This window comes from Lepidochelys kempii, chromosome 3, assembly GCF_965140265.1.
Source record: "Lepidochelys kempii isolate rLepKem1 chromosome 3, rLepKem1.hap2, whole genome shotgun sequence".
Classification (NCBI taxonomy): domain Eukaryota; kingdom Metazoa; phylum Chordata; order Testudines; family Cheloniidae; genus Lepidochelys; species Lepidochelys kempii.
This window is the reverse complement of record NC_133258.1, coordinates 135,778,348-135,791,019: the sequence shown is the minus strand read 5'-3', so window position 1 is coordinate 135,791,019 and position 12,672 is coordinate 135,778,348. Positions and strand designations below refer to the sequence as shown.

Genomic DNA, 12,672 nt, shown 5'->3' with positions numbered 1-12,672 from the left:
AAAAACATCCAAATGTAAACAAATATATTTGTTGTTAGTTTGCAAGCTGCTTAGACCCAAATATGGAAGATAGGTTTATACAATGACTTGCAAAGCCCCAAAATGAAGATACACTAATTGAGGGTGCTGGAAATGATATGTGGCATATTTCTTCAACATAAACAGTCTGTCAAATGTGATGAATAAAATTAAGTGATTCACTTAAATAAAACTGTAAAAACAGCAGGTTGTTTACTGACAGGAAAGCATTGCACACAGAATTAGTTTTGTTCTTGCATGTCAAACAAAATTCAAGATGTACCGAACTGCACTGTATAACTTGAATTCTTAACAAAACCAAAATGCAGATTTTGCAGGCAGAAAACAGTTGTGGTTCCTGCAAAATGCTGTTTTTCTTTTCAGAATGTCTTTTTACCCCCCAGCACAAATCCATGAAAACTCAAACTTTTTCCCAGAGGGTGGATTTTTCTATAGTTTCACTGTGAAATGCTACTGTACATTCTTTGGCAAAAGTGAAGATACCTGTCCTAGTTTGAATTCACAAATAATCACTACAGGGTTGGTGGATGTGGTCCACAATAGAAAACTGATACAGTGGTTAACCGTTAATAGTTACCGCAATAGATTACATTGTACATCTATGGGATTTTTATATTTATTTATCTTTGTCTAGAACAACTAGAGATCTTGAGTTTTGCTGCTAACAATCCGCCATGCTTTATTTTTACTCACTCCTGACACATAGAAAAAAACTCAGCACCAGAACTGGCACTTGAAACCCAGGTTGCTAGCCTCAATGAAGGAGCAAAAATTTGGATGGGCCATGGAGACTGAATTACCCTCCCACCCTTAACGGTGGTCTGCTAGACCAGATATGATGCATATTGTAGGGTAATTAGTAGAAGTTTACACTGTTGCTACTTGGGGGCTTTAGCTGTTCAGTGGACAAAGAGAAAAATGTAGTCTCCCGGATGAGGGTATGTAAATTATTTTCCTACTGTAAATCATTGCCTACACTTCCTTAAGGGCTCAGAGGACAGCATTTCAGAGGCAGAGGGGAGCCCAAGACTTAATCTGTATGCTTTAGACAACACACAAAGAAATGCCATATCCCTTCCCCCAAGGTAGCTGTCCAGAGAATGCAAAGACACACCACACATTTCATTATGGCTTTCATAGAGAGTACTCTATGTGTAGAGAGTAAATCATTTATTGCTGGCAAGCTTAGCTATAATATACTTATTAACAACAGAAACCCAGATGCCAATAGTTTGCCCTCTTGACTGAGAGGCTAACATTCTGTCAGTGGTTTCCTCTAACCTCATATCCCAAATTCAATTGTACAATACCTCAATATGTGGCTGAACTTTCAAGTGTCCAAGTTTGCTCTTACCTGCTGGATACCATATGTCCAACCCTGCCTGATACGGTCCCTTGCCCACACATTATGAGCATTCTCTGCTAGTTTATCCACCATGGCTTCTTGAGAGGGGGTCAACTTGATAAAGCTCAGATCCATAGGAGCAGGCTTGTATCCACTTGATAACTGGTAACTGTCAAACAATGTAGAATTTGCAATTCGTGATTTAAAAAAAAAAATCACATATTTCACTGAGAAAACACTAACAGATATTACATAGGAAAACTACTGCATCCACTGATAAAACCACAGAAATACAAATATTAATAATCCAGATAAGATCTAGGTTATAAGAATAATGCATGGAAATAATGCACAGAAATTTAGCTTTGGTTTCTATTTAACGATATCTAGAGTGACTGAAGAAGTCCATTTCATTAGGCAGTAACATGTGTTATTGGATGTGTAAGTGACTCAGAATTACCGAAGTCCAAAAAAGCTTTAATATACTTATTCTGGCATTTCTTCACATGCTTAAAGCAATGCAGAGATTAAAGCTGATATCTATGGAGGTTGACTAGATGATCATAATGGTCCCTTCTGACCTTAGTATCTATGAATCTACTATATGCACCACCCCCACGCCCGATCACAGTATCTAAGCACCTCACAATCATGAATAGATATCTTCATCCTGGGAGGTAAGGAAGGATATCCTTGTTTTACAGATGAAGAACTGAGGCACTGTACAGATTAAGTGGCTTCCCCAAAGACACACAGGAAGTCTATAGCTAAGCATGTAACTGAACTCCGGACTCTCCTGGCCCAGTGTAATACCTTAGCCACTAGACTATCCCTCCAGCACTCAACTTCCTATGACTTGAATAGGAAGCACTGCAAGTAGAGCGCTGAAAACGGGGAATGTAATGAACCTTGAAGAGTTCCATGTTATCATTTTATTGTTTCCCCATTAGCATTATTTGTGTGCATTTCCCACTCTGTCAATGTTTCCCTATGTGGGGGCAGGATTCCAATAGCATTCAAAGTAGTATTGTGAGGCCCATGCTCAAGAAACCAACTCATGATGTTCACAATCTGGCTAACAGTCTATCATTTTTAGGGAAGGTCATCGAAAGCCTATGACAGGCAAATATAAAAGTTTCTTGACATTTCCTTGACACTGGTCAATCTGGCTACAGGGCTGAAGAGGTGACAGAAATTGTATTGGTTGTATTAGTTGTGATTTCACTGACCATTGCTAGGAGGAGATCATCAAACTGTTGAATAGACTATTTCACTGGACTGAAGTGTCCACCTTACAGAGACTACAAATGATGCAGAAAATTATGAATGCTAAAAAAAACCCAAATAATTAATTTAATCAAACTATGAAGACCTATTGCCAAGAAGTGGGGGGGGAGGAGGAATTAGAGGTGAAATCACATGTATTTTCAGTAAAAGAAAAAAGGTACAAGAAATTATTTGTCCCTACTACTTGATCAGTGTCAAAAATAAGTTTATTGTAGACGTGGTAATAGAATCCAGAACTCCTAACTTTTAGTCCTGTGTCTTTTATCTTGTTTGTACCAGAGACACTATCTATAGGGAGAATTGAATGGCGGGCCTCTCCCTGTAAACTGTTATCTTCACAAGATGAGCTATGTTCACTCATTTATGTCTTTCTTAAAAGCCTTTAAATGTGATTTCTGATAGCAAAGTATAACAGACCTCTATGCAAAAACAGGTATCATAGCATGTATTTAATTTGAATTCTACAGTAATCAGACCTTCAAAGGGCCAAACAGAACAACACCACATCTTTGTTTTAATCTTTAGTTCACTTCTGCTGATACAGCACAAGAAATCAATTTTCAGTGATGGTTATTCCAGATGGTTTTTACTGTGCCCTTAATGCTTAATCAAAGCATTAATAAAGCGTTATGCAAATCACTGAAATAGTGCTAGGAAAATCTCATACAGTAATTTTGGAACTCGTGTCTTAAAAAAGCAGCTAGTTAATATAGATGGATTTTTTTTTAAGTACATTGAAATACTGCTATGCTGATGGTTAGAGTTCAGAATAAATGACTTACCCAACATTAATAAGCTGTTGCTGCTTTTTTTTTTTTACCTGTCATGTAACTCATAGCTCTTTAGATCTGCCAACAGATATAAAAGAGCTGAAACTGAGTCTTCATTCTACATTTTTATTTTCTGTGAATATTCTCACTGGTGGGTTGGATAAGGTTCTATCAGTACAGTCACTTGCTCTCCACTACTGCTGCCTGTCGTTCAGTCCACCTGTATGTGGTAAACCGTTTAATAAGATGCAGCTCAGCAGAAGTGGATCAGCTTATTATTTTGTTAAGACTTTCTTTCATAAGGAGTCTGTTAAACTGAACAGCCAGTTAAACAGAGAGATAAAACAGGCTGATTAACAGATTTTTTTCACCATGAGCGCAGATAAAACATGTACCATTTTGGTCACAAAGGCATGTTGGTCTGTCGGAAAACACAGTTCTGGTTTCACATAAATTATACACATTAAAGAGCTGCCAACTGACATGGGAAAACAATAAAAACACTGAATTCAGAGAGTTTAACTAATCCGGATATTTTCTTGTATCTCCCTTGACTAGAGAATGAGAATACAATATTAACTCATCTTTTTTATCCATAGATCCTAAAGTGCTTTGCAACATTAATTAAGCTTCATAATACCCTTGTGAGGTACCTACTGCATAGTTCACTTAAGTAACAACTGGGGACATAAAGGGAAGAAGCCTACAGTCTAACGAAGTCTCTTAAACCCACATACTAATAGTTATTCTGAAAATAATTTCTTGTTCAATTTATTGCCCATGATCTGTAGATGCTTTTCTAAACTGTGCTTGTAAATGCTGTAAAACAATAGACTGGAATTAAAATATGTTTTAAACTTTGCAACTATTTTAAATTGTATAAGCCCTACTCTATTTTCCCTCCATCTTCCCTTTTTGACCCTCCTTTAATCTTGCTATAGTCAACTGAAGTCTTATTTTTTCAAATAATCATGACAAATAGGAGCTCAGAGGAAGGGTAAGTTCAGCATGATTGCTGGAATATTAATTGGAAACGGAGGTTTGTAATGAAGACATCACACAATCTGAACTAATTTATCAGAGGCATAAACAGCATCGTGATGATGGTAAATGTAAAATGCAAAATGTCCCAATCTGTTTTCTGTCCAACTATAAAAATACTTCTAAATAACTTATCAGCAACACATTCTCATATGTAATTTATGTAGTCTCAACAGTTACCAAAATTGATTTAGTTTGTTAATTAATTAGCTTTGTCTGGCAACTGTAACAATTATATCTAATTCCTGGCTTCTGTCAATCAATTTGTATTCATGAGATCAATTTATAGGCTAACATTTAATTGTTCTACACACAAATCATCTTCTCAGCATGACTTACTACAGAGCATTTTAACACTCCTGTTTGGGGGAATCAGTGAGGTGGCAAAATCTGCAGATGATACAAAACTATTCAAGATAGTTAAGTCTCAGGCAGACTGTGAAGAGCTACAAACGGATCTCTCAAAACTAGGTGACTGGACAACAAAATGGCAGATGAAATTCAATGTTGATACATTCAAAGTAACGCACACTGGAAAACATAATCCCAACTATACATAAAAAATGATAGGGTCTAAATTGGCTGTTACCACTCAAGAAAGAGATCTTGGAGTCGTGGATTGTTCTCTGAAAAATCCGCTCAATGTGCAGTGGCAGTCAAAAAAGCAAACAGTGTTGGGAATCATTAAGAAAGAGATAGATAAGAAGACAGAAAATATCATATTGCCTCTATATAAATCCATGGTACACCCACCTCTTGAATACTGCCTGCAGATGTGGTCGTCCATCTCAAAAAATATATATTGGAATAATGGAAATGGTTCAGAAAAGGGCAACAAAAATGATTAAGGGGTATGGAATGGCTGCCATATGAGGAGAGATTAATAAGACTGGGATTTTTCAGCTTGGAAAGAGACGACTAAGGGGGGATATGATAGAGGTTTATAGAATCATGACTGGTGTAGAGAAAGTAAATAGGGAAGTGTTATTTACTCCTTTTCATAACCCTAGAACTAGGGGTCACCGAATGAAATTAATAGGCAGCAGATTTAAAACAAACAAAAGGAAGTATTTTTTTCACACAGCACACAGTCAACCTGTGGAACTCTTTGCCAGAGGATGTTGTGAAGCCAAGACTAGAACAAGGTTAAAAAAAGAACTAGATAAATTCATGGAGGATAGGTCCATCAATGGCTATTAGCCAGGATGGAGAGGGATGGTGTCCCTAGCCTCTGTTTGCCAGAAACTGGGAATGGGTGACAGGGGCTGGATCTCTTGATGATTACCTGTTCAGTTCATTCCCTCTGGGGCACCTGGCATTGGCCACTGTCGGAAGACAGAATACTGGGCTAGATGAACCTTTCATTTGACACAGTACAGCTGTTCTTATGGTCTTCTAAAGCTAAATTTCTTCTCAGAAAAGATTAATGCAATGGTAGACGACTACATACAATTAAATGACAAAGAGCTTTTGTGTTTTTCTACTGTATTTTTATATTTTATACTTATTTTCTGACATAAAGTATGTGACACACACATCATAAGTGCAAGATATGACTAGTAGTATATTTTAAAATTAATTTCTATTTAATCTGTCTTTAGTCATACAAAAAATGAGATAGTATTCTGTTTATTTTCTCAGAAAAACATAAATGTTGTTGATTGTGCCTATGAAAAAATGCTGTGCATGTCAGTGAAAAAAAAATCTGTGTAACTAAACATGACACCAGTTTTCTCCTTTGAGTTGTACCTACAGCTTTAGCACGAATCAAGTTAAATGGAGCTGAAAAGTCACTACATTGCAAATGATATAAGGGAAACATATGCAATTTATGACCAAGTTCAGGGGATGTTAGCTGTAAACTCCATTTCTAAATCTGCTATTCAAGCACCTCACAACAAAATGGGAAAATCTCAGTTGACTGCACAGAGAAATATTAAGAATGTGTTTTGTTGTGAGCATGTCTTTAGAAGCTGACAAGGGAGTGAATTTTCAAATATAGTTCCTTTTGTCTTTCCTTTCAATTTGTCCTGGTCTTGTAGAGGACCAGGCATTTTCCCCTCATTGTGTGTCTCAACAATGAAGTCTCAGTTATGACAACATGGTTAAGGAAAATTGTAGCAATCATTTATAGTATCTGAGATAGTTAAATAGTCTACATATTTAATAGTGTGTATAATTTATATATTTTATAGGTTTACCCACTTTTTAGGAAAACAAATGACAAAATTATTCTCAGTGAGTAGTATTTAAAGAACCTGTGTTGCACTAAAAATGAATGTTCAAAATAAGTCTTCAGGAATATTTGTCACTTTTTCACTAAATGCCAGCATAAATAATATTCATGTCATTGCATCACCGCTTGCCCAGGTACATCTTCTGCTCTTTTCCTAAGAGACACTAAATCCCAAATGTCATGCCACCTTTTGCCTTCCAGCATCTCCAGAGATGGGGACTCATGGACCCTCCCAGATCTCCTGCCACTACCATCTACCAGATTGGACTTGATGAATAAGCAGGCATTTGGGAAAACAGATTCGCCAAGCAGTGCTCTGCGGGGGCTCCCCAAAGTATTTGAAAATGCAGTACTTGACTACAGAAGACTGAGTAGGACAAATGGCAATTTTCTTTCATCAAGAAAAAGAGGTGGCTGATCATACGTTTCTCACAGTTTTCTGTAATTACTCAGAAAATAGATACTCAACTCGCATAAGGTAAAAATAACTGCACAGATATTTGTAAGATCTATTAAAGATCTTGTGGTTACACTAGCTCTATATGAAAGAATAGAAGCTCTTTAATGTTTCATAAAAGAGCATAAATTATCTACATATCACTTAAAAGTGAGAATATCAGCTGCATCGGTATGCCATTACTGATACCGCCCTCCAATAATGACATCAGAGTGGGAAAGTCAGAAAACATGGGATCCAAATTCTGGCCCTCAAACTGATTTTAATGGGATGTAAATGTTTTCACTGAGCACAGGATTTGTCATGTGGGTTTTAAACCAACTCCAGGAGCTCAGGCCAGAGAGCAAATGGATATTTTAAAATGAAAACCATGGAGCAAAGTCAAAGATAGTATGGATCTACCTCACTAATGTCTAAAATCTGCCCCCAGATATACATGCAGTTTTGTGTTATGTGCCTGTATTTGAATTGCACTAATTACATAAAAGAACAACAGTTTTCCCCTTTTCCCAAGTGGGTAGTCAATATTTGGGGCCTTGATGGAATCTTTCCATTAGGAGGAGAAATTTATTATACAAGTCAGGTGGTTCTTTGGTGCAGTCCTGTTTATTTACAAAGAACATATATAAAGTCCTGTTTTCCTGAATCCAATAAGAACAAACAGGAGGCATTTTCCTTGCTTGCAATTTCCAAGCCTGCCTCTTCAGTGAGCATTCTGCCCAAAAGAAGTCCCCTCTGTTAGCTTCCTCACACAGCCACACTCACACTGCTTCTCTTGGTGTCCGCTTGCTTCCCCTTTGCTTTCTGTTTCTGAAAAACACACACACACACACACACACACACACCCATCTCCACTAATCATTATCCCAGCCACTGTGACTGCAATATGTCCCAGGGAAACCCCTCCTGTTTTCTCTCAGTTGGTTCTTCCCATGTGGCCCAGCACTTTCTGCATGATTTCTACTATTTCACCTATCCTACTCCATATGGAGATTCTTACTCCATAAAAGACCTTATTTGTTTCTTTGAATGGTGGCTAGCACACCCACCAGTTTCAGTGAGGTATGTGATTGCCCACAGACCAAAGACATGCTTGCTGGCAGCCATCAATATCCTCTAGCACAACAATACATTCTTTAATTACACCTCTGACTTGTGCAGCACCTTCCATTAAAGGGACTCAAAAGTGGCTTATAAACATTAATGAATTAAGCTCACAACACCATCGAGAGGTATTTAAGCAGTTTTACAAAGCATATAGAATTAAGTACCTGGTTTACAGAGTGGTTTGACCACACCCATCTCAAAATGAAGTCAGCGGGAGCTTCTTGTGGTGTAACAGGTTTTATTGCAACTTGTTTGTTACATCTCTCTGAAAAAGGCCCTAAGTAACTTGCTCAGGGTCACGCAGGAATTCTATGACAGCACCAGCAATAGAACCCACCCCTCTTGGCTCCCAAGTCTTGTGCTTTGGCCATAAGACAACTCTTCCCATTTCTGTTACCTTTAACTCTACAAAGCTCTACTGAGGGGGGGCGGGGGGGTTCAATCTAAGTTACGCAACTTCAGCTAAGTGAATAACATAGCTGAAGTTGACGTACATAGATCGACTTACCGTGGTGTCTTCACCGCGGCGAGTCGACTGCTGCCACTCCGCCGTCAACTCTGCCTGCGCCTCTCGCCGAACTGGAGTACGGGAGTCAATGGGAGAGCGCTCAGGGGTCAATTTATTGCATCTAGACTAGACGCAATAGATCAACCCCCGCTGGATCAATCGCTGCCCACCGATCCGGTGGGTAGTGAAGACATACTCTTAGAAACACACAGTGGAGTAACTAGACAGCATGTTGTGACTTCAGAATTAGAGAGAGAATAAAATAGGAGGCGTGTATCTCTCCAAATGGTGGCAAAATTGCTCTTTCAACAAAACAACCATGCACACCATGGCCATAACTGAAGGCAAGTTTGATCCTGAAAGATAAGATAGGAAAAATACCCCAAAGATAAACAAACAAGTTACAATAAAACCTGTTACACCACAAACTGTTGTGAGAGTTCAAGGAGCTAACAGAAAAATCACTACAGCATATCCAATTATTATAATTTTCTTTTGACTTGAGTTTGGCCATTCTGGCAGGGTGACTATTCTGTGAGCATCCATCCACCTTCAAGCATAGATTACCACCCATGAGAATGTACACTGAGTATCTACTCAACCTACATTGATCATAATGTGAAACACTACCACCCTCCTGTCCAGAATCATTATGAGACAGAAGCATGTGAAAAAGAATTAAGTTTAAAATAGTTAAATATGAAAAACAAAATGAACAAAAAACAATATTAAAGTAACTACTTGAGTTTATTCTTCTTTGAGCCTCACAGGGGAATCATGATATTTTTGTCATTAGTAGCCAAATGCACAAAATGTTACACTAATCGTACATCTCGGTATCCAAAACAGTTACAGAAGCCAAGTTAACATTAATAATACTGTACCACTGATCTATTGGAATGAGCCTATTCGTGAAGTAAGCTAAGAAACCTAAAACCAGAAGACTGTTGAGGTACAAATGAATAGTACAACAAAACAACCATTTAAAATGGGCCAGATTATATTCAGATACATGCACACAAGTCTTACTGGAACTATTTCTGCTCTCAATCTCATTGTGTAACCCTACTGAGCCAGTGAGCTTCCAGAGGTGTAAATGAACACAATTTCTGATAATCCTCTCTACAGAAATGTTAAATGTGTACCTAAGGGGAGAGTTTGACCCAGTGTTAGAAGTTTTTTATTTGAGCTACCTTTGTTTTACAAAATAAGATCTAATCAACCGGTTGGTTTGTGTTTTGCATCATGACTCTCTCAGATGTTTTCTTGATCAACATACAACAAATATACCAGAAAACTCTCTGCCTGGACAGTCGCCAGTGAAGTTAATGGTAATTTTTTTTTTTTAATCTAAGGGTAGAATCTAGTCCCTTAATTTTGAAATAACATTTTCAAGCTTGCAAGCACACAGAGAAATTTATAACTAGGAGAAGGTTCCCTGTGAAATAACAAGCAATCCTGACAGTTTCCCACTTAGAGATCTGTCCTACAAGGTGCTGAGTATTGTCAACTCCCAGTTAATTCAATGGAAAGTAAGGACACTTTGGCATTTCACAGGATTGGAACCATAAAGATTTCAGTCAAAATGTCAAATGGACCATCTTAAAAAGTTTTAGTTGAGAACACAGAACCTTTTAAGGAGAAAATACACAGTAATATGCCTTGTGTGGTCTGGAGAGGAGACTGTTAGTTCACCAGTGACATGACATCTTTAGCTGAGATGTAAAGATTTACATTAGACATATATCCTCATAATATGCAACTTTATTTTGTCCCAATTATTTTTAAGAATAGTTTTAATAAAATCTTTACATATTAGTCTTACAGATGAAGAAATAGTTTGGAAAATAATACAATGAACAGTTATGTACAAATGAAGAGATGGATATTTAGGATGCATACATTACACTGTCCAGGAAACTCCATTTTGGAAGGCATATGTATGAGATGCTGGAAGCATTTTAAAAGATTAAAATGAGAGTGAAGAACTGAAGAAAGAGTGACATAAAAGTGACATAAGCAATATTAAAAAGGGCCTAAAGGATTCCATGGGTAGTTTACCTGTTCACCTCACACTCATGCACATGACTTTAGTGAGACTACTCACAAATGTCAGGCTCAAAGGGTAATGATCAATGGCTTGATGTCTAGTTGGCAGCCAGTATCAAGCGGAGGACCCCAGGGGTCGGTCCTGGGGCCAGTTTTGTTCAACATCTTATTAATGATCTGGATGATGGGATGAATTGCACCCTCAGCAAGTTCACAGATGACACTAAGCTGGGGGAAGAGGTAGATACACTGGAGGGTAGGGACAGGGTCCAGAGTGACCTAGAAAAATTGGAGGATTGGGCCAAAAGAAATTTTATGAGGTTCAACAAGGACAAGTGCAGAGTCCTGCACTTAGGAAGGAAGAATCCCATGCACTGCTACAGGCTGGGGACCGACAGGCTAAGCAGTAGTTCTGCAGAAAAGGACCTAGGGATTACAGTAGACAAGAAGCTGGAGATGAGTCAGCAGTGTGCCCTTGTTGCCAAGAAAGCCAATGGGATACTGGCCTGTATTAGTAGGAACATTGCCAGCAGATCGAGCGAAGTGGTTATTCCCTTCTATTCGGCACTGGTGAGGCCACATCTGGAGTACCGTGTCCAGTTTTGGTCCCCTCACTACAGAAGGGATGTGGACAAATTGGAGAGTCCAGCAGAGGGCAACAAAAATGATTAGGGGGCTGGGGCACATGGCTTACGAGGAGAGGATGAGGGAACTGGGGTTATTTAGTCTGCAGAAGAGAAGAGTGGGGGGAGGGATTTGATAGCAGCCTTCAACTACCTGAAAGGGGGTTCCAAAGAGGATGGAGCTAGGCTCTTCTCAAGTGGTGGCCGATGACAGAACAAGAAGCAATGGTCTCAAATTACAGTGCGGTAGGTCTAGGTTGGATATTAGGAAACACTATTTCACTAGGAGGGTGGTGAAGTACTGGAATGGGTTACCTAGGGAGGCTGTCGAATCTCCAGCCTTAGAGATTTTTAAGGCCTGGCTTGACAAACCCCTAGCTGGGATGATTTAGTTGGTGTTGGTCCTGCTTTGAGCAGGGCATTGGACTAGATGACCTCCTGAGGTCTCTTCCAACCCTAATATTCTATGATTCTATGCAGGACTTGGCCCAACTGATCCAAATTCTGAATCATTTGTCATTTCTTTGAGTCTAATTTTGCACATCTAAGGGTCTGTCTATATGAGGAGTTATTCCAGAATAGCTATTACTGATTAACTACATGTTAACTACTGATTAACTACAAAGCTATTGCTGATTAACTAGATGCTTTAATCCCTAATTCCACTTTCTGAGTTAAACTAATTCTGAATAATGCACATGTCCTACAATAAGGGTGTCTTCACAGAGTGAATCAAGAATATTTAATCCACTTTAAATTTACACCCAACCTTATTCCAGATTAATTTACATGTCTAGACAAACCTTTAAACAGATCTCCCATTGAAATCAAGGGAAGTTTTGCACAGGTAAGGTCAAAACCCTTAAATACTGTAGCATGAATGGAAGGTATTAGCTTAGGCTGCATGTGAAAGTTGTGATACAGATGAAAGAAAATGTCCCCAAACTTCTAGCTGTCATGCAATCAATTACACTGTGACTACAGCAGTGGTCTCCAACCTTTTTACGCACAAGATTACACCTTGAATTTAAGTGCAACCCAGGATCTACCCCGCCCCTTCCTGAAAGCCCTGCCCCTTCCCTGAGGCCTCGCCCTCCTTCCCTCCGTCACTCACTCTCCCCCACCCTCACTCACTTTCACCAGGCTGGGGCACAGGGTTGGGGCTCAGAAGGGCTGCAGGCTCTGGGCTGGGGCCAAGGGGTTCGGAGTG

At 38.9% G+C, this 12,672-nt stretch overlaps 1 protein-coding gene across 17 annotated transcripts in view; it reads right to left on the bottom strand.

The window, feature by feature from the left end:
- RYR2 (ryanodine receptor 2) overlaps positions 1-12,672 on the bottom strand; it is a 709,125-nt gene that overhangs the window by 300,305 nt on the left and 396,148 nt on the right. For all 17 annotated transcript variants that reach the window (XM_073338185.1, XM_073338183.1, XM_073338188.1 and 14 more), the window contains one exon: positions 1,394-1,553. In XM_073338185.1, the coding sequence (XP_073194286.1) occupies positions 1,394-1,553 (160 nt within the window). The remainder of the gene's footprint in view (positions 1-1,393; positions 1,554-12,672) is intronic.